At 33.1% G+C, this 27,295-nt stretch overlaps 2 protein-coding genes across 3 annotated transcripts in view; one reads left to right on the forward strand and one right to left on the reverse strand.

The window, feature by feature from the left end:
- N (neurogenic locus Notch protein) overlaps positions 1-27,295 on the forward strand; it is a 367,839-nt gene that overhangs the window by 275,760 nt on the left and 64,784 nt on the right. For both annotated transcript variants that reach the window (XM_072530756.1, XM_072530757.1), the window contains exon 6: positions 26,909-27,265. In XM_072530756.1, coding sequence (XP_072386857.1) covers positions 26,909-27,265 — 357 coding nt within the window. The remainder of the gene's footprint in view (positions 1-26,908; positions 27,266-27,295) is intronic.
- On the reverse strand, positions 15,143-22,951 carry LOC140438539 (uncharacterized). The gene is made up of 3 exons (XM_072528198.1): positions 22,870-22,951; positions 22,441-22,740; positions 15,143-15,479 (listed from the first exon to the last, which is right to left on the reverse strand). Exons 2-3 carry the CDS (start codon positions 22,726-22,728, stop codon positions 15,429-15,431), a joined length of 339 nt encoding a protein of 112 aa, XP_072384299.1. The 5' UTR covers positions 22,729-22,740; positions 22,870-22,951; the 3' UTR covers positions 15,143-15,428.

A 27,295-nucleotide genomic window follows, 5' to 3' on the forward strand; every position in this document is an offset into this window, starting at 1 on the left:
TCACATAATAGCTAAGAGTATTGATTTTCGACGTGAAACATTTCACACGTTATTTACCTCATTGATTTTTTTCATTCGACTTAGCAAGTCACATGAGTATACTTACGTAACTATTTTACAATCTACAAGGAATATTAAACAAATACTCTTGTAGATAAAATTAGTATCTACACAATAGGATAAACATGAAGAATGTCCTAAATGAGAGAGAGAGAGTGGTATAACAATGGTGAATATAAAATTTTTTTAAATGAGAGAGAAATACAATAAAAATAAACAGAATGCTAGAACTAAAATACTAACCTCTAGTTAATAAAGTCTTTGGAATGTCTGTGTGCACTATTGTCCAGATCTTATATCTTGCACATCCTTAAAGTAGATCCTCCTCTATAAAGACGAAAAAGATCCTGTTAGTAAGGATGTGGAGATGTAGCAAGCAACCTTGGATGTCTAATGGTAAAATGCGAAAACTTATAATTCTTTATTTATAACAGAAGGTCAAATATTTGACAGATCGGAGAGCACTATATACATATATGTGGAGTTAAATCCTTTTTTGAGGGCTTCTTGCTGCAGGCCCGTCTTAATTCGCTCTGGTCTTCGGGCGAATCTGTCTAGTTTTCGGAGAGTCTCTGTAATATTGGATATGTCTTTTATGCACACGGAACACTAACACTGTTGTGATTTATATATTTTACATGTTTTGCATGTCAAATGGAAATTTTGTCTAAAGTGAAGTTAAACTACTTTTACTAAATTCAAAATTGTTTTTTAATATTTTTTTATATGTTCGAGTGGGTTTATTCGAACTCTTATTACAATACAAATTTTTATTTATCTATTAAAGTTGAAGTGTTTTGTCCAAATTATAACTTTGTGTTTTGAAAAGGAGTTTTTAAAAATTATTTTATTTACTTTTTGAAAATACAAATTTACAAAAGTTATGTAGCAAGAGTTATCTACCAAAAGTTAACAAGCAAAAGTTATATTAATTGAAATGTCCCTCTATTTATAATATTGTATTGTGTAGTTTCTATTGTCCTACAATGTGCAGATTCTGAGGAATCCAGAATCCTCCCTCACTGAGTCCGAAAAATAATGGAATTATTTTTGGGATACTGGTTTGTGGAATCTTCTTCAATGCCGGAATCTTCTTGTAATTCTATTTCATGCTCGTTCCGTTGTTTTGATCTTCTTTGTTTAATAATATACAGAATGATCAAGATTAGAATAACTGCTATGACTGAAGTGGTCACCAATGGAGTCGTATGCCAAGGAATATTTGTTCCTCTAATTGGTACTAATTGTTTGGCCATATTATTAATTGCATAAAGATTTTCAAAGTCAATTTTGATAATATTATGGCTCTGATATTTTTGTATATTTTCTGTGGAAAAATATTTTATTTTTGGTAAAATTAGAGCTTTTCCTCTATGAATTTTGATAGTGTTATTGAATTTCAGTTGGTTGATTATCACTTCACAATCTTCTGGTATACTGATGAGAGATGGACTCTATACTTCGAAAATTTGGTCTCTCTTGCACTTTGATTGGACTCGTTCTGATGTCGATGGCATTATCAATACTTCATTATTAGTTACTTGTTCGATAATGGATTCTTGAAGAGTGACTTCTGTGGTAAAACATTGGGTTGAACTTTGACCATTGAGGAAACGCAAGTTGCAATTGTCTTGTAGTATGGTATCTTCTTTGCAATAATATGTTTCTTCTAAAATGGGACATTCTTCTTTTTGTAGGTGCTTCTCGTCAGAGGTTCGTGCCAAATAAGGGTATGTGGGAGTGAACATCTTGTTCTTTTGAATTATTGGGTAAATATGATAAAAATCAAGGACATTTGGTTTTAGGATAGGAATGTGAGTTGCAAAGATCAATTTTGAACTCGAAAAAGTTACTTGTGTCCCTAATAGCATGTAATATGTTAAAATATTTATAAATTTTGGAATTTGAGAAGGTTGGTAAATACTGTGCAAATATTTGATCATATCCTGAATTTCCTGACTCGAAATAATTAAACTATGTAATGTGTTTAATTTTGAAAACATAATTCCATTTGCTATACTTTCAATAAGATCTATCATATTTTAACAATCTAAATTTATCTGACTTATGGTACCTTGAAAGGTAATATAATTTCCCAAACTGTTTATAGTACTTTGAATTTCTAATTGGAACTTTTGTAAGTTATGTTGCAGTTTTTCATGATTTTGCCAAACTATTTCTAAAGATTTGTTGTAATGATCCATTAGTTTTTTATATAAAGATATTTGTAAGTTCGTCTCATGAATAATCTGTTTCTGAATATTTTCCAGTACTTCTATTGCTTTATCATATCTATCTCCGTCTTCTGAATCCAAATTTCTAAATAAGTATTTATTAACTTTACCTAGGCCATCAATTAGGCCTCTTTTTGATCGAATATGGGGATAGATGTTTTCTAATTTTTTCTCTAATGTATTAATTAAAACTTCTGTTCTTTCTAACATGTTTTCTGCCAATCCATGATACGAAATAGGATTTGAGGCATTAACTTTCACTACATTAGTTTTTATTATTTGAAAATTAACTTTAAGAGATTCTACTTGTCTAAATATTTCTTTTAAGTTTATATACTTAATGGATAAATGTATGTTTACTATAAATTAATCTACATGTGCCTAATTTAATTGGGAGTAATAGGGAAAAGGTTTTCGAGAGGTGTTATACTAATATCGATGTCACCTCTAACCTGGTTGGACGTCTGGTATATCATCTGTATCAGAATCAAGACGATTATTGTCATTATTTTGTTGAACAGTTATCTGGAGCATCTGCTTCTCTTCTCCGAACTTTTGCTTCCTCTGGAACTCTACTTCTTCTCGTTAATACCACTGTAGGGTAGAAGTTCGATTTAGATACGCACTACGATGTGGAAACACCAAAAACCGAAAAAGTTCTATCACTTGATGTGTAAAATGTTCTTTTCCGATCCGCACGTATCCTACTGACTGCGCCAATTATAACTTTGTGCTCTGAAAAGGAGTTTTTAAAAATAATTTTATTTACTTTTTGAAAATACAAATTTATAAAATTATGTAGCAAGAGTTATCTACCAAAAGTTATATTAATTGAAATGTCCCTCTATTTATAATATTGTATTGCGTAGTTTCTATTGTCCTACAATGTAAAGATTCTGTGGAATCCAGTGGCGTAATTCCCATGTCACTTACATAGATATGATTTTAATACAGTTGAAGTCCATGGTCCTTTACCGTTGCGTCATCATTTAAAGCATACGAAATGAGTCGGAATTTTACTCCACGCAACAGCAAGTGACAGAAACTGGCTACTGCTCCGATCACGAATTATATTATAAAATTTGACATTTGTATGTAAATTAATGCCACAATAAAATGGCAAATCTGGAATATAAAATTCGAGAAGTGTTTTAAAAAAAAGTACCCTTACGTAATAGTTTATCAGAAAAATTAAAAATTCTTAACAAAAACAAAAAGACAAGTATTTGAAAAAACTGTTCAAAAATTGACCTTTTTTTGTCAACTTTTTTCCGTCAAAAAAATTTTATTATTTTTTTTTTGTCAAATTGTGGTAAACTATCATAGAGAAAACCAAATGCATTAAGGTTTATTAAATCGGCCGAGTAAATTTGGATCCAGTTTAAAAAACGTAGTTTTTCTCAAAATCTTTAATCTCCAGATGTAGTCGGTCGTTTGCATGTTTTTGCGTCTTTAGCAATGTCATTTACGTCTTTCTAAGTACGAGTCTGTACCTACATAAATGATGTCTACACTATAAACTGCCTTGTTGATAAAAATGTTGTTAACATGTGTCATCCAAACTTTGTCGTTCATCTTGCTGCGTCACATTCCGAAGTTTTTGTGCCACTTTTTTCTATAATTAATATCATATACCCATAAACGGATTGCTACAATCTTATTCACCAATTTATCACGAACAAGACAGAAGTGAAACTTTCTCAAACGACAGAAACTTAATAATATGTAATTTTTACAATTCGCCGCAAATAACTCTATTCGTAATTGTTAAACATTTGAAAAACGCAAAGAAAAAAATATTCCAAACCTAATTCGATGAAAATTAATATAGCAATGACGAAATGATATTTCCTGGACATTTATATCGATAAATAATGGACACAAAAAATAAATAAGGTTGTAAGGTACAACGATAAAAACTGAACACATTCAAATCTCCAATAAATTACTTCTACCTCTTTCCCAGCTATAAATAATTCATAAACATGGCATACGTTCCGCAGGGTACAGATTCGCAACATCCAATGAATCAATTCAACAAGTACAACATCCCGTGTATCATTTTTTCCGTCGCCGATGTTTGATCCGCGTTTGTTGGTTTCTCAAAATGTATGTTAAAGGGTAGGTCGGAAATTATAAGCTATTGTTGTCTGGCGCTTCAAAAACAAAAAGCCACCATCGATCAGCGGGAGACCTAACCAAAATTCGGAATGTGCCGCTGTTCATAGAATTTCTGCCAAAAAAAAAACAACGACAAAAAAATCAAACAAGATTTTTATTGATTTGATTAGTCTAAATGAATCAGAGACACAGGAGGATGTTTATTATTTATTAATAAAAGGAAAATTTGTAGGTAGTGTACGAGCACGGCAAGAATATTAATTTAAAAAACAAGAATCGATGTCATAAAAATTTGCAGACGAAATATTTTTATAATAGATATTTTTTTCTTCTATTCCACAAATCAGAAGTCGTTTATCGCCTTCTTTATATTCTCAAAAATACTTAAATTTTTGCTAAATTTATATTGCTTAACATATCTATATCAGACCATGAGTAGATTCTTGCATTTTATAGGGATCTTATAGCTGACCAGGTTTCAATAGAATCGAAAGGTTTTTGATAATCTATTAAAGCGAAGTGTAGCGGTGTGTTCGTGTGTTGTACGTTGTAAGGTGGTCCATTGTACTGAATCCTTTTCTGAAACCAATCTGATCTAACGCTTGGAGAAGTCTAGTTTTTTGGTTAAACGGTTTGTTTAATCACTTTCATGAATAATTGACTTTTTCTTCTTCAAGTGCCATCTTCGTTCCGAAGGTTGGCGATCATCAGGGCTATACGTATTTTAGAAACTGCTGACCGAAACAATTCGTTGCTGCTACAGCTATACCATTCCCGTAGATTCTTTAGCCAGGAGTTTGGTCTTCTTCCTATGGACCTTTTTCCTGCTATTTTCCCTTGCATAATTATTCGAAGCAGTTCATATCTTTCGCCTCTTGTAATGTTTCCCAAGTATTGCAGTTTTCGTTTTTTGATCGTAAATATGACTTCCTTTTCTTTATTCATTCTTCTCAAGACCTCGACATTTGTGACTCTCTCGGTCCATGATATTCTCAGGATTCTGCGATACATCCACAGTTCAAATGCCTCTAATTTTTTGGTATCAATCTTTTTCAACGTCCATGACTCCATTCCGTAGAACAGCACAGAAAGTACGTAACATCTCATCAGGCGAAGTTTCATTTCAAGGCTCAAATCTCTTCCGCAGAACACTCTCTTCATTTTAGTGAATATGGATCTGGCTTTTTCTATTCTTATTTTGATTTCTGCTGAGCTATCGTTGTCTTCATTTATAAAAGTGCCTAAATATTTGTATTTGCTAACTCGATCGATAATTTCATTGTGTAAATATAAATTTTGAACATTTTGTGTTGATTTCGATATTACCATAAATTTAGTTTTCTTTATGTTCAAAGATAGTCCATATTCTTCGCTGCAGTCTGCTATCTTATTCACCAATGTCTGTAGCTCTTCAAGTGTTTCTGCGATCAGAACGGTGTCGTCGGCAAATCTCAGATTGTTTAATCTATCACCATTTATTTTAATACCTACGGATTGCTCAGAGAGTGTTCTATTCATTACTTCTTCGGAATAGAGATTAAACAGGGTTGGTGACAGTATACACCCTTGTCTCACACCTCGCTTTATTTCAATTTCTTCAGTGGTATTATTCTCTACTCTCACTACTGCTTTCTGATTGTAGTACATATTTGCTATTAGTCGGATGTCTCGTTTATCTAAATTCTTTTCTGTCAGGAGTCTGATTAGGTGATCATGCCGCACTTTATCAAAGGCCTTGTTGTAATCTATGAAACACATGAATACATCTTGATTTATGTCAAGACATCTTTGAGACATAACGTTCAGTGCAAACAACGCCTCTCTTGTTCCAAGTCCATTTCGGAATCCAAACTGGGTATTATTGATGTCCATTTCCAGTTTTCTGTGTACTCTAGAGTGTATAATTTTCAGAAATATTTTCAGTACATGGCTCATCAGACTGATTGTACGGTAATCACTGCATTGTTTGGCATTTATCTTTTTTGGTATAGTAACAAAGGTGGATAAAAGCCATTCTTGTGGTATTTTTCCTGATGTATAAATGCCATTGAAAAGTTTAACTAAAATGTGAATCGAGTCTTTTTCTATTAGTTTAAGGATTTCCGTTGGTATTTCATCTGGACCTGGGGCTTTACCATTTTTCATTCTTTTTAGTGCGTACATTACTTCTTCTTCCGTTATTTCTGGACCTTCGTCTCCTTGTATGTTACTTAGCTCAGATTGTTGTCTATCATCTGCAAAGAGTTCTTCAATAATTGACTAAGGTGGAATAAAAAGGGATATTGTATAACGTTCTCGTTGTTTGTGTTGTCATCTTTTTTGAAGATCATAATTACTTCAGAGCGATTTTTTAAATAAAGGACTATGCAATATATTCGGAGCAAAGTTTAGTGCAAAAGATATTACCACTATATTCAAACGAAACCATCTGTAGTAGACAGGACATGTACCCGAGCCCCAGAATCGAACATAATAAATAAGATTCTAACAGCCCAACCGGTGGAAATGAGAAGACGGGATATCTGAGCTGAGGAGGATAGGGTGTTCAGCAGATCGGTGTTGCCAACTGGAAAATCTAAGCAAGAGACAAAACAGAATGTCGCAGAAAGCTTGAGAAGGTCGAGGACCTTTAATGTCTGTAGCACGGTGATGATGATGAATTAAGTTGCATCATGTCGATGGTACAAGCATTTGTTGAAAAGGATTTTTATTGATTCTTCAACGATTTTTCAAAAAATGGAAAAAAACTACTTAACATTAGAATGATTAACTACAACTTTGGGTGAAAAATAATGCGTGCTACATATGCGTTATAATACATTAATTTGCTTATAATAATGATTAATTGTTTATCAATTTAATGTATGTGATATACATATTATCTGAATAATACGTACTTATGTTTATCTAAAAAATGTATAAAACTGATGAAAAAAAGTTTACAGTAAAATTTTTATTACTTAATTAATTAATAATTATTTTAAATTAATTGGTAATTTTAATAAAAAAGTTAATAAAATGTATGCTACCTATCTAAAAAATGAGTTTAATGACCATTTGAGTGTAATGATGAATATACCAGATGTTTTATTTCAATACGTTTTTAATGTTTATTTAATAAAAAATAATTGATTATAAATTTGATGAACATTATATATTATGTAAACTAACTTTGTTTATTATATACCTACAATCATTTAAAAAAATATTATTTTCCAAAAACAAGTTCTTGATAAAATATTTAAACAAATTAATTAATGGGTAATTTAAATAAAAAAATAATTGCATCTTTAATACATGAAAAGCTAATATAAATTTTAAAAAATGATCCATTTATGTTGAAAATACTACAGCTTACTTAAATTGGAATTAATTTGAATTTCCATTGCTTTAAATTCACATTTTCCCTTTGACCCGAAAACTTTTTCGTCCAAAATTGACCCCTAAAGTCCCTTTACGTGATAATTTACCAGAAAAATTGAATAACAAAATGACGGATGTTTGATAAAATTGTTCACAAATTCAATTTTTTTCAACTATTTTCAGTTACAGAAATTTTATTTTTGTTTTGGTCAAATTGTAGTAAACTATCACAGAGAAAACCAAAATAAACATGCATTGCATCTTCTTGTTATAAGAACAACTATACTATGTATATCATTATAATTAATGATAACCAGAGGTTGGATTTATAGACAGAAAACATCTCATACATAAGCGAAGATTTTTATTAAAAAAGGCAGAACTCTTAGAGTATGTAAGCAAATAGCTTATTATTTTCTACACAAAGTGAATTAACTTAATAGATTTGTGGGCTACACAAATGCAATTTATTAAGCTGGGATAAAAAATCTTTAAATTAAGCAGCATTTAACATAAACACATCAAAAATGTCCAAAGAACACAAAGTTTATTTCTGATATCAATTTGAATTGGATTTTAAAAATTGCCTGATTCGTCAGCAATAAAATCAGCTCAATTTTAGTGTATCTATGATTTGTTCATGATGAAATAATCATAGAAACGTTTAGAAGTGCAATAATTTAATGGTTATTTTTAACATTAAAGTCAATATAAAACATAAAAATCTAATAAAAAATGTGTTTAATAACCTGTATTTTCTTCAGCAGCATTAAATTACAGGTTGACACCTCCTTGGCATGCTTAAAATTAAATTATCAATTTCATTTTGAGGCAATGCGATCCATTCCTGTTAAAGAATATCTTGAAGACCTTGTCTAGTATGAACATTGGGCAATAATTCTTCTTGTAAAATAGTTTTGTACTTCCTAGCATTGATAGTGCCATCACTTACAAGAAGATGTTCATCTACTTGATATGACATACAATCCCAAACTATTACAGGGAAGGCAATCTTTGTGATAATCTTCCCCCCTGGCATTCGAATATCTCTACTCCGTGTATCATCAACACAGATCTCAAACTTAGATTAATCACTCTAAATAACTAAATCCCATTGACTTTGGAGTTCTCAGTTTCGGTGCTCTTTTACCCATAAAAATCGGTATCTTTTTTGTTTCTTTGTAAGAAGTGGTTTTTTGCTTTGCCTAAAATATGATGATAAGCTTGAATATTTAAGAAGAGATATGTGTTGCTTGTAAAAACTCACCTTGTAGAAACCATATCCTATTTTGTTCATTTTCATTTTCCCTCAAACAAGTGTCTTTTACAGCATGGGCTCATTTCAAGCCAATTCTTGAGAAGAGTGGCAATCTTTAATAAATATCCGAATAGCACGCTAATCTCTTTTAGTAGTCTTTGAAGTACGACCAGTTTTTTGTTTCATTACCCATTTTTTTAAATTGTGAAATTATATTTCTCATAGTTCCTTGAGGAATATTTAAATTTTGAGCACTTTTATGTCCAGAAAGACCTTTGTTATGGCCCGCAACAATGGTAAATCATTAAATAAACACTTTCCGCGAAGAATTCTGACAAGCAACTAAATTAAATTAACTTCAAACAAACTTCATAAATTTTATTAAATAATAAAATATTGAAATATTGAAAATATAATTTCCAGAAAAAATTATACAAGATATTTTATTGGATAAATAAATATATATCACTGACTGGATGATATTTTTCCTTTTTGGTGTATATTGTTAATCAATTGGCAAAACTAGGTAATACCAAATAAGCTTAATCGAAACCGTTCAATTCATAAAAGTTAGTTCTAATTCAGAAAAATAAAATTATGTTACGTATTGATTTTGGTCCAATTCATATGCAACTGGGCTCATAATCCGAGCAATAAGGATAATCATTACCAAATATGCGCACGCTAGAGGCTTAACTTAAGAGCGTAGGCGCAAAATTTCGGGCCAATGCTTTTTAAATGCATTCATTTTTTTCGAATCCTGAGAAAACTAACAAATATTTTTGAAAAATTTAAACGCAGAATGAAAGAATACATTATTACTGAGAGTCGAAAGTCTCTGAAAACTTCTATAATGTTTATTTTGATAAGTTACAGGGGTGAAAAAAAAAAGAGAAAATTTAGTGTGATTTTTAATTTCAAATATCTCATTGAAAAAAACATTTTGTTTATTCTAAGGGACTTACGACCCTCGGTAATAATGTAATCTTTCATTCTGCGTTTAAATTTTTCAAAAATATTTGTTAGTTTTCTCAGGATTCGAAAAAAATAAATGCATTTAAAAAGCATTGGCCCGAAATATTGCGCCTGCGCTCTTAAACAAGAAAGGAAGATACCTTTCTTTACTGCAAGTTTGTCGGCTTAAAAATACCGATAGTACATTTAAAAACTAACCTCGCTCTTTAAAACTAAACTATATCGGAATCAATATCCTAGTCGAACTTGATTTAAATATTCGCAAGCCTGCAAAGATATCTCATGTTATCTCACTGGTAAGCCAATTTGCATACAATACCGTACTCCACCTTTCACTCTAGAAAAGGACAGACGTACAATCAATTACAGGTTTCCCAATCCCCAATCTCGATCCTTACGATCACATTCTAAACGCGGACATAGTCGTAGGTTTCAAACGAGTTTTGATTTATATTTTTGTTTATGTTATTAACGCCACAGAAGAATGCGAAAGCAAATTCAAGATTGTTGTACCGTTGATTTTCTATTGTGTATGTAAAGTAGTTATGTATGCAAATAGCTAGCAAATTATTAAATAACTATTATTTAAATCAAAGGTTTCAAGGTAACTGAAGATACAATGTAGTGGATCACCTGCATTTAATCATACATTCCCATGTTTAAGTTCCAAGATCCGACTATTTTGTTATATTATAAATATTGAAGATATTTGCTCCCTTGTCTTACAGCAATTATGTTTGCTACAAGTTTCTAAATGATTGATGTCTAGTCTGTCAAGAAATATTGATTGCTTTTTTTGCTTTCCAGATTGTCTTTGATTTTATTGACGATTCTGTGACAATGTTGTGGAGTAATTTTCCCAAATTTGAATTGGAGAGATGGATTCAAGTTGTCCAACAGTGTTTCTAGTACTTTTATTATTATTATGTTTGATATAAGTACAATTTTCAATATTTTTGGAAATATATATAACCCATGAAATAACCCTGGAATAAAAACGAATATGCAGAGAACTTAGTAGGCTATGGTTATTGTAAACTAGATAGATAGATTTGATGAGGTGGTGTTTAACATATTCCACTGCTATTGTGGTCTTCTGCCAATCCCATCAGCTTCCATTGTGGCTTTGACTGTTTTCCTGTCTGCTTATTAGATCTGCTATAAATTTTGGCGAATGTTCCATAATGAACTGTTTCACCTGTCTTTGTTCTGGTGAATTACTCCACCATTCCACAGATTTATGTACTACCCACTTTCTTGTGGCTCTTCTTGGTACTGCCTTTCTAATGCCGTAGAAGGGTTCCGGTCCAATGAATCGCATTAATGTGCCTTGTTTAGCCATTTCATCTGCTTTTTCTTTGCCAATTGTACCAGACTACCGTAATCTTGCTACGGTCTCCTAGTTTATTTAGGCTATCCACACAATCCCATACTAAGTTAGAATTGACCTCTATAGAATTGAGTGCCTTAAGCGCTGCCTGACTATTTACGAGGTGGCAATTGAACGATGCGTTCTTTATAGCCTTCCTGTTTCTTCCACGCAGTGATGAATTGCCGTTATTTCCCCTGGAAAATTGTGACATCCTTAGATAAACTTATCGAGAAATGTATCCCTTGCTTTCTCCCTACTATACCGGCTCTTACACCCTCAGATGTTTTTGATCCATCAGTGTACCAGGTAGCTTCTGTTATATGGTTACACCTTCCTTCCAGTTTTCCCTGCCTAGTATTTTTAATTTATTGTCAAAGCTAGATCTCGTAGCTGTTGCATCGATGGCTTGCCCCATTAACCTGGTTTTAACTCCTCGATTAGCTTTCAGAACTATTCGCCTCGATTATCAGCACTATTCATCTGGCTTATGTATCTTGCTGACTATGTATTAATCTGTGCATCACAGATCTGGCTTCGCCCTTATAAAGATTTGAAGTGGTGGAAGATTCAGCAGGACTTCCAACGCCTCTGTATGAGTTATTTTTATGGCCCCCGTAATACACTTGCTGCGTCTTTGTTCACCCATAGGTTATCCTTGGTCTAATAACCCTTGTATATAACTAAAGGGTCATTTTGGGGTTGAGCCCCCAATTTTTCTGTTTTCAAGGATATAGTAGCTTTCTGTGTTCAGTATGTAAGTATTTCATGTAAGCCTATGATCAAAATATAAAAAGACAAAGTAGAGGTGACAGAACTCCTCCTTGTGGACAGCCTCTAATTGCTTTTGCTTTGCTCAGAGTGGATATTACTATCCTATTCTCCAGGGATGCCCTTATCCCCAAAAAAGCGTCCATTGCTATCGCTCTGTCTGCTATTAACTTTGAAATAAGCCTATTTAGATCATCCAGGTCCGTAGATTTACCAGGTTGGTTGGTATGAATATTGACGATTGCTTAGATAGAGAATAATGTTTTAGCACTTCGTCTCTTATATTCCTACCCAGAAGACTTTCCAGTGTTTTTAATAGAGAAGACGATAGACTTATTGGTCTATATCACTTTGGTGTTAGGTCTGATACTTTATCTGCATTGGGCGAGTATATGACTTTAACCTTTTGCCATATTGCCCCATGCTAAACTGGCTTTGAGCTATTAGCTTTCTTTTTTAGGAAATCTACTTCTTTAATGTTAGAACCATGTTTTGCCAGGATTTTATGGATTCGAGAGTGTAATGTATTCCTCTTTAGGACTGTTGGACATAACATAAAGCTACTTACGATAGGTTTTATTAATTTATTAAGCTTTATAAGAATTGTATAACTTAACATTAATTCAGTTCACATGTAGTCCATGACCTAAATCTATTGTCATGTGTGGTTGTCATGTCACTGCTGTCACTTAAGGTTCCGTTTGCCAAGTGCAACGTTGCCAAGTATATCCGTACATGAAAACCATACATAACAGAGAGCATGTCGGAATTTATGTAATCTTCTCGCAAAGCTCTCTATGAATTTCTTTTGGCTAGTTAGCATACTAAAAAATGTGTAAGTGCCAACCCTCTAATCCTTGTATTAGATACGCCGCTGTATGTAGTCAAAAGAGTCGTGAATCGGCCCAGAGCGATAGTCATTTATTATTTTCATAGAAATCGTTTTGGTTTTGCAAAAAGTCGCGAGATCGTCGGCAAATCAGTAATGGGCCAACGTTTTGTGGGATCATTAGTCAGCCCTCGGCTCAGCATTCAGCATCGGCACTGTATATAAACCGTGCGGGATAAAACTGTGTCACAATCAGAAGCGAGAATTGCGAAATTAGATCATTAAAATATTTGTATGAGAAGCGTTTTGAGATTGGTATTCGTGAAATATTTTAATGGAGGACTTTTCGAGCCTCCTTGTAACATTCCTTATTACGTTTGTTCTTTATGCGCTGTACTGGTTTGTTATTTTAACAAGTTCCTTTTAGTTATTTTCTGTAATAAAAAAAATCATTGTTGGACTTTTTCATTATCGGTAATTTTTTAGTATGTGGTGTTAAAATAATTTCCTTTTAAATGTACTTAGCAAACGATATATTCGTTTTGTGCAAATTTTAGACATGTACAATTCTATAACCACATTAAAGTATATTACCAAACTCTATTACCAAAGTAAAAGAAATAAAGATGGAAACTACAACTAAGAACTTTTTAATATCCGCTACAATCAGATAACATATCAAAGATCCCAACTTTTGCCACTTTCTAATAAATATCTCGAATCAACTTTTGCAGATATGACTTTGTAAATGCAACAAACGAAAAAGTATAAAAGAACCTTTCACAAAATATCCTTTTTTCGTACAGAGTTCCAAAAAAATAAAATATTTCTTTAAGCAATTATCAATTTATGTACTTTAAAAATTACATCCATACATTTTTAGATATTTAGGCAACTTGCTTTAAACTTGACTAATATAATATATGACAAAGTTTTGATAAAAAGGACACAAAAACAGGACTTGTTTACAGGATTATGTTTTCTTTTAAGTTTTTATATCCAATTTATACAAATACAAAGTAAAACAACATGTTTTATGGGCATATGGCATTTTTTTACCTATTTTACATTACATGACAATATTTAATAAATTCATTATATAACAATTTCATATTGAAGCTGAAATAGCCGGAAATATTTTTTTATATCACCCCATAGATCATCTAAATAATAAAAATTATCTTAAAACCTTCTCTCTGTGCGTTTTGTTAAAAACAGTTTCTAATTCTGTTTTGACTAATGGCGTGCAACGACAAAAAAGATATTATTACAAAAAAAATTGCTTTTCCCATTGACGTGTAATAAAATAATTTATATTTCATCATCATCTGAATAATCACTAACTAGCTTTATCTCACACAAAGTATCTATCTCGTAAAATCAACTTCGACAATGCCAACTTTTAACTTTCGTCATCTGTTTCTCTTGAGATCCGAACACGCAAGCCGTAATGGATACATCACAAAACGTGAGAATTTGTTATTAAACAAGGCATGTGTGTTTCCGCAAATTGCAATCATTAAAAACAAAATATAATACGGTGTTTGTAATAATTAAAAAATAAAATATGTTGCTCTGAGTTTACCCAGGGCATTTCTTACAAATTTATACATGTAAATACAAAAAAACCACGACCAAAAACATATGGTATGAAATTGAGAGAGTGCTATTAGAAATTATATGAATAAATATAATTATGTCCAATTTTAGAACCCCTTGGATGAAGGGGTATAAATTATTTTTATATAAGTACTATACTTTTATTCACCATGACTTGTTTTTCCCGCCCAAGACTTTTTTCATTTATTCATTTCATTCTTTTGGTTCAAATTTAAATTATTGCTCCAATTTGAGATATTTTATTTTCTATGCTACAATTTGCAAGAATGTCAACATTTTATCGAACTTCTTCTTAGATTTTCAGTTTTATCGGGTGACTTAACCATCCTTATTTTTTCCATTCATCCGAACTGTAGCTTTGATCATTAAACATCTTGAAATTACATGAAAATGTCTTAAAATTATTACTATAATACTTAATGTCATCTTCTAAATAAATTATTTTAAAAAGTAGATCGAATTATTCTTATATTGTAACGATAAGACTACCAAAGAGAATTGAAGTACTATTGTAAAAATAATACCTCTATCAACCATGGGAGCTTATCGTCTATACCTTGCCTAGCTCAGTATCTCAAGGGTGAGTTCGTCTTGTCTTAAACTAGGGATTGAACCTGAGTTCTTAGTTGATAGCAAATAAGACAAATTTTAACCAAACATATTTATTAAAAAGAATAAAAAAACAATAGTTAACCCTGCCAAAGCTTAACAGTTAATAAGTGCTATTTATTGCTTCGATGGGCTGCTTGTGTGTTCTAGCTGTTAGGTCCTCCAATTAAAAGTTGTGGTTTCTGGGGAGCTGCAGTCACATGTGGTTGTATGTCCTGATTAGGTTGTTAAGTCCAATAAAGCCAATAAGGTTGTCGATATGCCAATAAACTAAAATATAAGGAACATCTTGCATTAGAGAAACATCAAAAAGAAAGGTTTAACTTCCTTGCCATCTTACAAAATTATAATTAAACAAATAGCGTATGGCAAGGATAAAATGAAATATGATTGTTACTACTTAGTCAAATTCTGTTAAAGAGTCCTAATGCATATATCAGAAAAAAAAATGTGCTTTCAAAAGAAAGTAAGGTTACAAATATTGGAAATGCGGTCAGAATTATAGAATAAATATCACAATGAAAGTACTTACCCAAGAGCATTTGTAGACCATAAAATGAGTATTATAATAATTTTTGCCTTCTTTTATAAATTTCAAAAAGAGGCAAAAAATAATCCCACCACCTTAGAAAAGTTGTTTTGACAGAAAGTGGGAGACTAAATGAAGTTAGCACAGATGTCATAGGATGTTGCTATAGATATCATGAAACTAGCTTGTCTGTCAACACGGAACAGAATAGTCTGCCGGACAAAAAGAGAGGGCGAATATTTATTCTACGGGACAGAAAGAGAGAGAAAATAAAGACAGAGGAAGAAAATAAAAACAGAGGGCGCCAACTGCTTTTTAAATAAAAAATAGTAAAAAGAGAAACTGAAGTTAAAGGAATTAATAAATTAATAAAGAAATTAAAGTGAAATAATTATTAAAATATAAATTAATAGAGATGTGACGTTTATAACGTTACACACTCCTACCACCCATCAGAAAAATTCCGAAGACAACTGAGAAATTTTTCTCAAAGAAAACAAGAACACAATGTTCTACCTAGGAATAAATATATGCAGTAGTAATCTGTAGTAACAAATCAAAAATAAATACTTTATAATAAAGCAATAAAGTTAATAAATATAACAAAATATTGATCATAAAAAATCAAATAAACAAAAATCAAAAAATGAATTTTTTACAGGCCAATAATTTTGCTACGGGGGTTTATAATTTGTTTAAAAGATTTCATACAAGTTCTACCGCTTTTGACAAACTTTCACATTAGTAGAAATCCTAAATATTATCCCATTCCGTGAATTCTCTTTAAATTCCCACAAAAAATATCTTAAGAGCCCGAAGGCGAATACGGGAAAACGGATAACCCTTTTTTACTCGGAGTATCAAAGCTGAAACAGTACCGAAGAAGTCCTGATGGCCTAAGGATAGAATGTCGTCATTGCCTGCACGCAGTTACCGACGTTCAACGCCCACCACCATGTTGGCAGCCCTGACTCTGTGAGAAAATATCTGAATATGCCCAGAATCTATTTTACATGCTGTTATTACTCCAAACGCCAAGTCAAATACTAATTCGCTAATTTTTACACGTACACAATTGGAACTGGAATATTGTGGATACGGTTTTCGTCAAAGGAATTCATACGAAATCGAATTTCGTATAATGGTACTTTTAATTTTTTATTTGAGCATTTCAATAAATATTTAATTACCATGGGCGCCGGCGTCTGCGAGATGCTAGGGGGTGCAATTGCACCACCTGTCCGGAAAGAAAGTTTATAGCTATACATATATAGTGTATATTTTGTATTTGTTAATAGTATGTGCAGATGCAAATGCACCCTCTGAAAATAATCCTAGCAGCGCTCATGATAACTACATTTACGAAACTGGAATAATTTTACAGATAGGTGGGTGAGTTACTCGCTCAAATTGCTTCTCAAGATAATTTTCAATTAGAATTGAACAAAAATGCGAAAAAAACAATGAGAAACAAACAATTAAACCATCTTTGTTTTCAATGTTAACATTACTTCAAAGATCATGGGGTGTACAGAAATCAATTTACGCCTTCTTTATAAATTTTGAAAAGGTGTTTGAGGGGGTCCAATACGATATATTGTTTGAATATCTAGAGAAGGTAGATGATAGAAATCTAAGGATTGTACAAAATTTATATTGGAAACGAAAAGCCTCTATTAGCAGGCGACAGTGGCGATGCGAGACTTTTTCAAGAGTGAGCGAGAGTGGCGAGACTTTGCGACTGGAGCATTGTATGGGATAAAACTAAACGAATCACTATTCCCAAACAATATGTAATAATAGATATATAGATTATTCTCCTACAAAATTAACACAAATTAATGGTAGGAAAAAGAAAAACTTATTTTGAAAACTATCGTTTATCTTCTTCTTCTTCTTAAGATGCCTCCTCCATTACTGAAGGTTTACTATAACTACAGCAAATTGCTCTCTATCTTGAGCTGTTCTTAGTATCGAATGTGTGTCCATGCCTGTCCAATCTCTTACATTCTTCAACCAGGAGCATTTTCTTCTTCCTGGACCTCTTCTTGCTTCCACTTTCCCTTCTATTATAAGTCTTAGGAAGTTGTATTTTTCTTCTCTGTAAATATGTCCTAGATAACTCGTTTATATTTTAATTCAATTCGGCGGTTTCCTTCATTTGCAAAATTGTACAGAATCGTAGAAAGAGGGTTTTGTCATTAATCCATTTAAAAAGTGTTTCTTAATGGAAATGAAAGAAAATGACGACATTCTATCTTGAAATTCGGTATTTCTTTGGCATGTTTTAATCCGTTTCATTGCTGAAAAACTTCTTTCAACAGATGTACTTGTAGCCGGAATTCTTAAAAATAGGTTTGCCAATTTAAAAGCTTCCGGAAAATTAACATTTTTTTGAATATAGTCTGGATCATTATAAAGAACTGTCAATTCTGTTTTTAACTTTACTGTGTCAAATTTTTTATTAGCGAGATTTTCACAGTCGTCCATAAAATATTTATTTGCGAGATTTTTTTAACTGTTACCAATGATAACAATGGTTAGATGGACGCTTCGCCAGTGGTAGGCGATAATGTTATCGACAAAATTTTCATTCAAATGGGAGTCAGACAAGCTTGTCTGTTATCCCCAATGCGCATGCATTAGTCATAGTCGTTTAGACAATCCACTACCTCGACAATATGGCATTCGAATTGGGGAGAGAAACTGTTAACAACATTAGATATGCAGATGACACAGCGATCATGGCTGAAAGTATCGAACGTCTTTAATTCCTTACAATTACATTTAAAAACATGATTAACGGTGAAATAATTACTACTTTCGATATCTATTTGCGAAAGGTGACGATAATGAACCACCAACATTAGAGGTGACGGCAAAAGAAGGAATAAATATTGAGGAGGAAGAGGTAAAGAAAATCCAAAGAATAATAGAACAAAACAGAATGTCTCAAGAATGGAATAAAATAATCTGCTATACAGACGACGCAATACTACTCTCTCAAAGTGAAGACGATTTACAATGTATGCTGCGCAAATTTAATATAACCGCTAGAACATTTAATATATAAATTTCCCCAAAAAAGACAAAATGCATGGTTACAACAGCAAATTTACTAAGATGTAAATTGGAGCTCGAAGGTCAGATAACAGAACAAGTGAGAGTTTGAATATCTAGGTCTAGACATCACATTATGGACAGCTCGAAACTGAAGTGAAAGATCAAGTGAATAGAGCAAACAGAGACGGAAGCTGCCCGAATGAAACAATATGGAGAAATAAAAATATAGGGAAAGAAATGAAAGACAGAATTTACAAAACAATCATCAATACCAATAATGACATACACGGCAGAAACAAGACGTGACACAGAGAGGACAAAAAGGATGGGACAGAGCTAGAAGTACAGATATACGACGTATATGCAAGGTGGAGAACGTCAAGAACTGGGTAAAAAATAGAAGAGTAGAATGGAACGATCATATAAGTCAAATGACAACAAATAGAGTAGTAAAGACGGCAAGAGACGGCTCTCCAATAGGAAGACCACGAAAACGATGGAACGATAACTTACTGGAGGCACACAAAACAGACAGTCTTGTCCACATAAAAAGAAGAAGAAGGAGAAGAAAAAGAAGAAGAAGAAATAGTTAAATGTCGGGAGATAAAAGTAATCTAAAATTAACGATATTCTTGAACTGATGAAGCACTCGTTAACAACAATAACCACTCAAAACTGGACAGATACCGTGAATCATGTAATCAAAGAAGAAAAGAAATTTTTTTGTTATTCCAGCGAAGACGTTGATGCTATGGACTAAATTTTATATTTTCTATCATATTTAAGTTTATTTATAATATATATAATAAATGAAAAGCTAAAAAACTAAACAAAACTTAAATTGTTTTTATATAATTTTTGAAATTTCCAAAGCTTCTCTCAAAAATTAAAAAAAATTCTGTTACCAATATTTACACTCTAATCTCCGCCATGTCTAAAAATTTTTCCTTTAGAACCAACACATTTCAAACAGTATATGCTTTATTATTATACTGTGTTATAAGCTCAAACCGGGAAATATATCAGAAAATACAGTCATTTGTTTGCTTTGGCATTTAAATCCCCTAAAATTACGAAAATCACTGTGTACGAGTTAAACAATCGTCTTTTTGAATATACAATGGGGGTACTGTGCTCTCAACCATTCGGAACTACACTATAAGTCATACAGATATTTATCTCTAGCCTGGACATTCCCGTCATTGGTAATTTAAGAATGACGGAAGTTTTTCAACCACAATTGTGAAATTTCTATCTGGAGGTGATAACAAAACGTCCACATAGCACATGGCAGATCGTCGTTGATCCAAACGTCCCAGAATCGCGTGGGCTCCATATAGATAGTGGTAGTGTCCACCGTGAGAAAGCGTCGATTTTGTTTTTGAATGAAACGGTTAGTTGCTTGATTACTTGGTCGATATCGAAAGGGATTTGCCACCGGAGATAACCGCTTCAGTTGTTTTCTCTTCAGAGCGGAAGTTGACCGCGGTTTTTATGGGTTTGTTTACTTTTTCAAACAATGGCCTAAATATACGATATTATCGTATATAATATCATACGTTGCTATGACGTTTTATTCATCATTTAAAAATAGTCTTGTAAAATAGTCATCAAGAAAACTAGTGCTTAAGAGGCAATACACAAAATTAAAATATAGAATGAGAGCACTGGAAAAAAAGGGGGTGGTGGGTTAAAATTGCGTTGAGCTTTATTTTTTAATCACATAGAAGGAAAAAAAAATGAAAAAAATTTAATTCTGGGTGTGGGGGCATTTTGCCTATCTTAATGGGGAATACCTTTTCTGCGGCCTTTCTTACCTTGTGTGCTGCTGATTTTAATATATATTTTAATTTATACTACTTCATTTTGAGGAAGCAAAAGTTAAAAAACAGATTTTTATATTATAATAAATATAGACATATTTAATTGTTATATTCGGTTTTGTACAAAAATATTAATGGAGTAACCAAGAACTATTCTCCACGGTACTTTACCAAAAAATCCCACATAGAAAGTTAACTGTTTATCGTTTAAGTTAACAATATACCCATAATTTCTTGCCAATAAAGCAAACCAGTAAGAAACTAGACGAAGACGGCGAACAAAGCAGAGAAAAGAGACGGAGACAGCCAAGTACACGGCACGCTGGGATCGTGTAAAGTTGTTTCTTTGGTCTACATTCTATTACAAATTTATTTAGGATTTATATGCACCTTTGTATTGCAGATATAGATATTTGTTGTCTTGTTCGTGGTGATTTCTATAGGGAAATAAAGTTTTCGTTCGGCTGAACTTTGTCAATTCGTGAATTGCCGTTTCACTAACAGGATATGCGACATGTAGAATATTGTTTGTTTTCTTAATCGTTATTATAATAATTGCTTTAGTGTTCTGGTCGCTATTTTAATTTTATGAACTAGTGTGTGATCAATATATACATACCATTTATATAAATGTTTTGGCATTGTTCCTTACACTATTTTCTTGTTATCAAAAAAAAACATTTACACACAAATTTATTATAATTTGTATTTAAACTCATGCTTTGAAAATAAAAGTTAACAGATATATCTTTTTCGCATTTTGAGTACTATAAAAGTCAAAAAAACTAATTATACAAATAAAAAACATTTATTTCTAAGAAATTAAACAAAGACTAAATAAAAAACAAATGTTTGAGCTGCGTAGTAAAGTAGATACATGAATGAATTTATAACTTGAAAATAAGTCAATTTTCGCTGCTGTCTTCGGAAATACCATCTTGTAGGCAATCGGAGCAAATGCATTTTGCGTGTTCTAAGCATACAAATTTTTGGCGTTTTTGACAGGTATATCTGGTTGGCCTATTTTTTGTCTACTACAGTAAAAATAACGACCTCGACGATTAGGTTGTGGATTTGGTGCTGGGACAGTTTCCTCTACAATATGGCAAATTTCTTTTATTCTTGGTCTAACCTAATTGATCTAGGAATACGTTTATTCAAACATCGACGTTGTAGATGATCGTTTACTAGTTCCAAACCAAGAGCTTCTAGAAAATGTCTTCTATGCGTTTTATCTCATTAGATTTATATTTGTTTATTACAAATGAATTGATACCAGCTACATTCATTGCAGAATAAAAAAATGACCATAGGCCATCGGCTAATAGTTCGAGCGCAATTATAGGCGGCACACATTTTATCAAGTAAATCAACTCCCTCTATGGATTTATTATAGTCCAACAACAGGTGGCTATTTTCCAACGTACACCTCTAGATTTGCGGTATAAGGAAACTTTGCGTCTACTATTGCGTATATTGTATGTCTTATATGTCTAAGCAAAAACTTGAACCGTGCAAGGAACATCGTCAATCTAAAAAACTCTGGCGATGAGCCGTTTGTCCTAAAGAGATCTTCTGTATTTCTGTGGTTATTTTAGGTTACCCCAGCTATATATAAAAGACCCAATAGTGCCCTAACTTCTAAAATATCTGTTTTCCTTGCAGATTTATTACTGAGATTGTAGGAACACAGTTCAATAAAGATATTCGTGTTGTCTACAATGGTTTGCAAAATCTCTTCACTGAAAAAACAACTTCAAATCTTTGATGCGCTTTTCATATCTCGTACTTCCCTAGTTACTCCAAAAATTTTTACCTTAATTAAATTGTCACTACGAGTTTGTATCTGGCGGTTTCCTATATGTTTCTTCCATCTAGTTGTTCCATCCTTACCAATGAAATGCGGCACTCTTTGTGGAACATCCAAGACTTCTGAGATTGGCTCTTCAATTTCTTCTTCCATATCGGTGTCGTGGTTCTGGATCTCTTCGAAATCTCCTTCCAAACTAGCATCGTTATCGTCAGGTTCAACTTCTGATTCAGAATCAGACAGAAATTCAGCATGACTCTTTTCAAGATAAGCGTGTTGCTTTTCAAAACTCATTATTAGAAAAATCTGTAAAAAAAGAAGTTTATATCAATCAATTATACATAAAACATAACCAGTAGATCACTCCCAAATATAAATTACACAAATATTTTTTATTTACCCTATAAATAAGAATATTTTAAAATTGAATCGTACCTAAAGATTTGTGACAACTTGTATAACGTGCGGACTCACGTTCCGCAGTTCAATATAGCAGCGGAACTAAATGCACTACACAACTCTCACAACTGTACTGTGAATAGAGAATCGGTATCCGCATCCGCTCGCTTGAAGCTAGCGAGCACGCCACGACCGAGATCGTAATTAATCGTCAGAAATAGAGAAATAATTCGACAAGCGGACTCACAGTCCTCACGTTAGCTCTGAAAGGTTATTTAAAAAGTACAAATTTTTAGATCATTTGTAAATTTGCTCCTACTGATTAGGCAACTGTGATACACTGCCACCACTTACACAACATTTTTTTGTTTAAATATGATATAAAAAAACGGACAAATATTTAGCAATATTCGTATGTTCGCACAATAGTCAGATAACGAGTTCTGGCATATGCCTGTCTTTCTTTTTAGATTTTTTTATTGTCTAATGATAGAAATACTTTCATAAACATCAAAGTATTGGTGTGAGATATTTTTTCAAACATCCGGAATCATAAACCACGAAAAAAGTTTTATTGCAGTTCTTTTTCTTTTTCTTCCTCTTTATAAGCAATTATGCTTGTTCATTGGCGGATTAATACCCCTATGGAAGGTTGTCACTTCATCTTTTGCGCGGTCGTCAGATACTTCTGCCGATTGGTGACTTATCTCTTGCTATTTTGACCACAAAGGTCTCACCCATTCTGCTTATATTGTTATTCCATTCTTTTTTCTATTTTGTGTCCATTCACATATGCACTGTACACATTTTCTTGTAATGTCTTCACTTCTTTTTCGATCTCTCAGCGTATTTCCTGTAATTCTTATCATTACTCTCATCTCTGCCATTTCCAGTAGCTTTTACGTTGTGGCTTTGTCGGGTCTTGTTTTTGAGACATACGTCATTATTGGTGTTACACTGGCTTTATAAATTCTTGACTTCATCTCATTGTTAATGTGCCTGTTTCGCCATATAGTGTTATTAAGGCATCCTGCCAGACTATTTACTTTTTGTACTTGATCTCCCACTTCTTTGTCCTGGCCTCCATAGCTAGACAGTGTAATTCCCAGGTATTTTATTTCCATTACTTGTTCAATAATGATGCCATCAATTTCTATTTTACATCTGGTTGGTTCTTTGCTGACTACTATTGATTTAGTTTTCTAAGATGAGATTGTCATATTAAATTCTTTTGCTCTTATGTTAAATCTGTGGACCAGTCTTTGCGGACTATCTTCATCTTGGACTATCATTATTGCGTCGTCTGCGTAACAGAATATTTTTATTTCTTTTTTTTTCCATTCTGTATCCTCTTCTTTTGTTAATGATTTTGATGATTTCATCCATGATCAAATTGAAGAGCATGGGGCTCAATGAATCCCCTTGTCTTATTCCGCTGCCTATTTCTATAGATTCTCTAAGTTGTCATATATATTCTGGCTTCCATTTTGTTGTTTTGGTAGACGTTTTCGATAGTTTTTATAATATTTAGGGGAAATTTTCTATTATACAGAAGGAGTCTTACTCTGTCAATCGCTTTCTTTAGGTCAATCAGACACAGAAATGCTGGTCTATTATACTCTAGTGGTTTCTCAGTAATTTGCTTTATAACGAATATTGCATCTGTACACCATCTTCCACTACGAAGACCCTGTTGTTCATCTGCTAAACTTATCCTCTGATTTATTAGCACTTGTAAAATTTTAGTTGTAAGTTTTAGAGTAGTATTTAACAATTTTATACCTCTGTAGTTCTCTGGCTATTTTTTATCTCCTTTTTTGAATACAATAATTTGCTTGTTCTCCATTTTTCCTATATTTTATAATTGTTGTAGTTGACTACGTAAAATTGTTATATGGCAATTATAAACAATTTCGGCTTTCGTTTTCTGCCTTGAATTAAATTAGATACACAAAATAATCACTGGTTGACCATAAAGCTGTTTATTCTGATTGATAATTTATGTTTATGAATAATATTTGCGGTACTGGACAGGCATTCTTACAAAATTCCCGATAATAGTAAACCTCAACCTCATTTGAAAACAATTTGGTCAAAAATAAATTTATTTTCACCGAGTTTAGTGGTTTTACACAAAATGAAATACGACGGTATTGTATTTTTTAAAGATGACATGAATACTAAGGGGTTTGTTGTTTATTACAGTATCTACATTGACCTACAAACGATTCAATGTTTCACGGGGAAAACCTTCCCATCCACCAACATATGAGTTGGTCAATAATGCTATAATAGGTGTTCAGGAAATACGTGGTTCTTCTCGTCAAGCTATCAATAAATACAGCGCGAGTAGCAGTGGCGCACCCAGAAGGGGTTTTGGGGGTTAAAAAGGACCCCCCCAGGACCCTATTCCGACACTGTTACTCACACATTTTGAGGGCTCAAAATGGAGGTAACATAAAAAAAATTTCGGTGACCAACCAAAAACTCCCCCTCCCAGAAGCAAATTCTAAGTGCGCTACTGGCGAGTAGTTACAAAGTAGATATTGAAAAAGTTGTGCCCTTCATTAAAAAATATTTAAAAGCAGTTGCTACTGGATCGTTAGTAAAAAGGAAAGAAAAAGAACCTTCAGGATCTTCTTAAATTAGTGTTAACATCATAGTCATTATTTGGATCTGCAAAATCTTATGGATGCAAAGATTTATAAGTATTTAGCAGATTCAAGTAGATCCTTATTCCCAAATCTTTTTTTGTATCATATTAATCGATTTCTTGTTAACCAATTTTTTTTTTTTGTTGTTGTTACTGAACTTCTAGATTCACTCAGGACTTAAAAAAGACAGACTTACACGGCCACATCTATTATTGTCTTTCTCTAATTAGTGTAATTAACCAAATTTATTTTAGACAAAGGTGAATAACTCCGACAAACGTAGTAGAATTTTCCGAATATTTGAAGAAAACACTAAAAACGATGTGTTCAATTTTTCACGTACGAAAAACCATGTTATATTTTTCGCTGTATTGATTCCTATAATTCTCAACATCAATATTAAAAATCATTACCTTAAAACAACCCTTAGTAATAATTTCTGCACCTCACCCTCAAGAGATACAGACATACCTTAGAAAATGAAAAATAATCGCTGTCTCGACTGTTGACTGGCGGTAGCAACAGACTCTCTTCTCTCTCTTAGCTACGGATGTTTTACACCTCTGACGGGTTTTTCTCTCGTAGTAGTGATAAACACTAGTTACCACGCGATAAAATACCGCGAATCCCTCTCGACTGTTGACTGTCGGTAGCAACAGACTCTCTTCTCTCTCTTAGCTACGGATGTTTTACACCTCTGACGGGTTTTCTCTCGTAGTAGTGATAACCACTAGTTACCACGCGATAAAATACCGCGAATCCCTCTCTACTGTTGACTCTCGGTAGCAACAGACTCTCTTCTCTCTCTTAGCTACGGATGTTTTACACCTCTGACGGGTTTTTCTCTCATAGTAGTGATAACCACTAGTTACCACGCGATAAAATACCGCAAATCCCTCTCGACTGTTGACTGGCGGTAGCAACGGACTCTCTTCGTCGTACTGTTGACTCTCTTCGAACGGACGTTGTCACAGTTCTTCCTCTGATAGTGGTTCCGAAAAATACACAAATCATTTTGACTTTTGAATTGTATAGACAACAGACGCAAATATGCTCTATCTTAGTTTTAGTATCGCGGGACTTGTGTAAAAACCGCTAAAAGCAGCTCCTCCCGTACAAGAAACAACCGCGAATGGAGGCCTGCCTATATAAATACCACGAGTATGTGTAACGGCAATATTGGTAAGACATATAAACCTGATTTGGCAATTTTCTGTATTATCTCTCCTAATTATTTTAAACCAGTCCTATTTAATTTAATACAGTTCTTATACTCTAAAATTATATTCATAATTTCATATATGTACCCGAACAAATAGCGCGATTTGTAAACACTTGTCTTGAGTTTTAAACATATTTTGTTTCGCTATATACATATAAACGGTTAAAGAACAAACTCTAACAGTTTCTTATTGTTGCAGGTTTTCGTGGATCCAACTGCGAGGAGAACATCGATGACTGCCCTGGTCACCAATGCCAAAACGGCGGAGTATGCGTCGACGGTGTCAACAACTACACCTGCAAATGTCCTTCGACCTACACGGGAACGTTTTGCGAAAGAGACGTGGACGAGTGTTCCATGCGACCTTCTGTATGCCAAAACGGAGCCACGTGCACCAACAGCGTTGGCGGATTCTCGTGTATTTGTGTCAACGGATGGACTGGTCCGGATTGCTCGGTTAACATCGACGACTGTGCTGGAGCTGCTTGCTTTAATGGTGCCACGTGCATCGATAGAGTCGGTAGTTTCTACTGCAGGTGCACTCCTGGAAAAACAGGTAAGGAGTTTGTAATACCATGATCTTGTT

This window comes from Diabrotica undecimpunctata, chromosome 4 (genome assembly GCF_040954645.1).
Source record: "Diabrotica undecimpunctata isolate CICGRU chromosome 4, icDiaUnde3, whole genome shotgun sequence".
In the NCBI taxonomy this organism is placed as follows: Eukaryota; Metazoa; Arthropoda; class Insecta; order Coleoptera; family Chrysomelidae; genus Diabrotica; species Diabrotica undecimpunctata.

Bases quoted from the DNA above. Each gene is read 5' to 3' on its own strand.
- LOC140438539 (XM_072528198.1), bottom strand. From the start codon at position 22,728: ATGAGTTTTGAAAAGCAACACGCTTATCTTGAAAAGAGTCATGCTGAA. The intron at 15,480-22,440 runs GTAAAAATTTTT...CTTATATTTTAG, and splicing joins GTAGTGACAATTTAATTAAG to TTTATTGGCATATCGACAAC.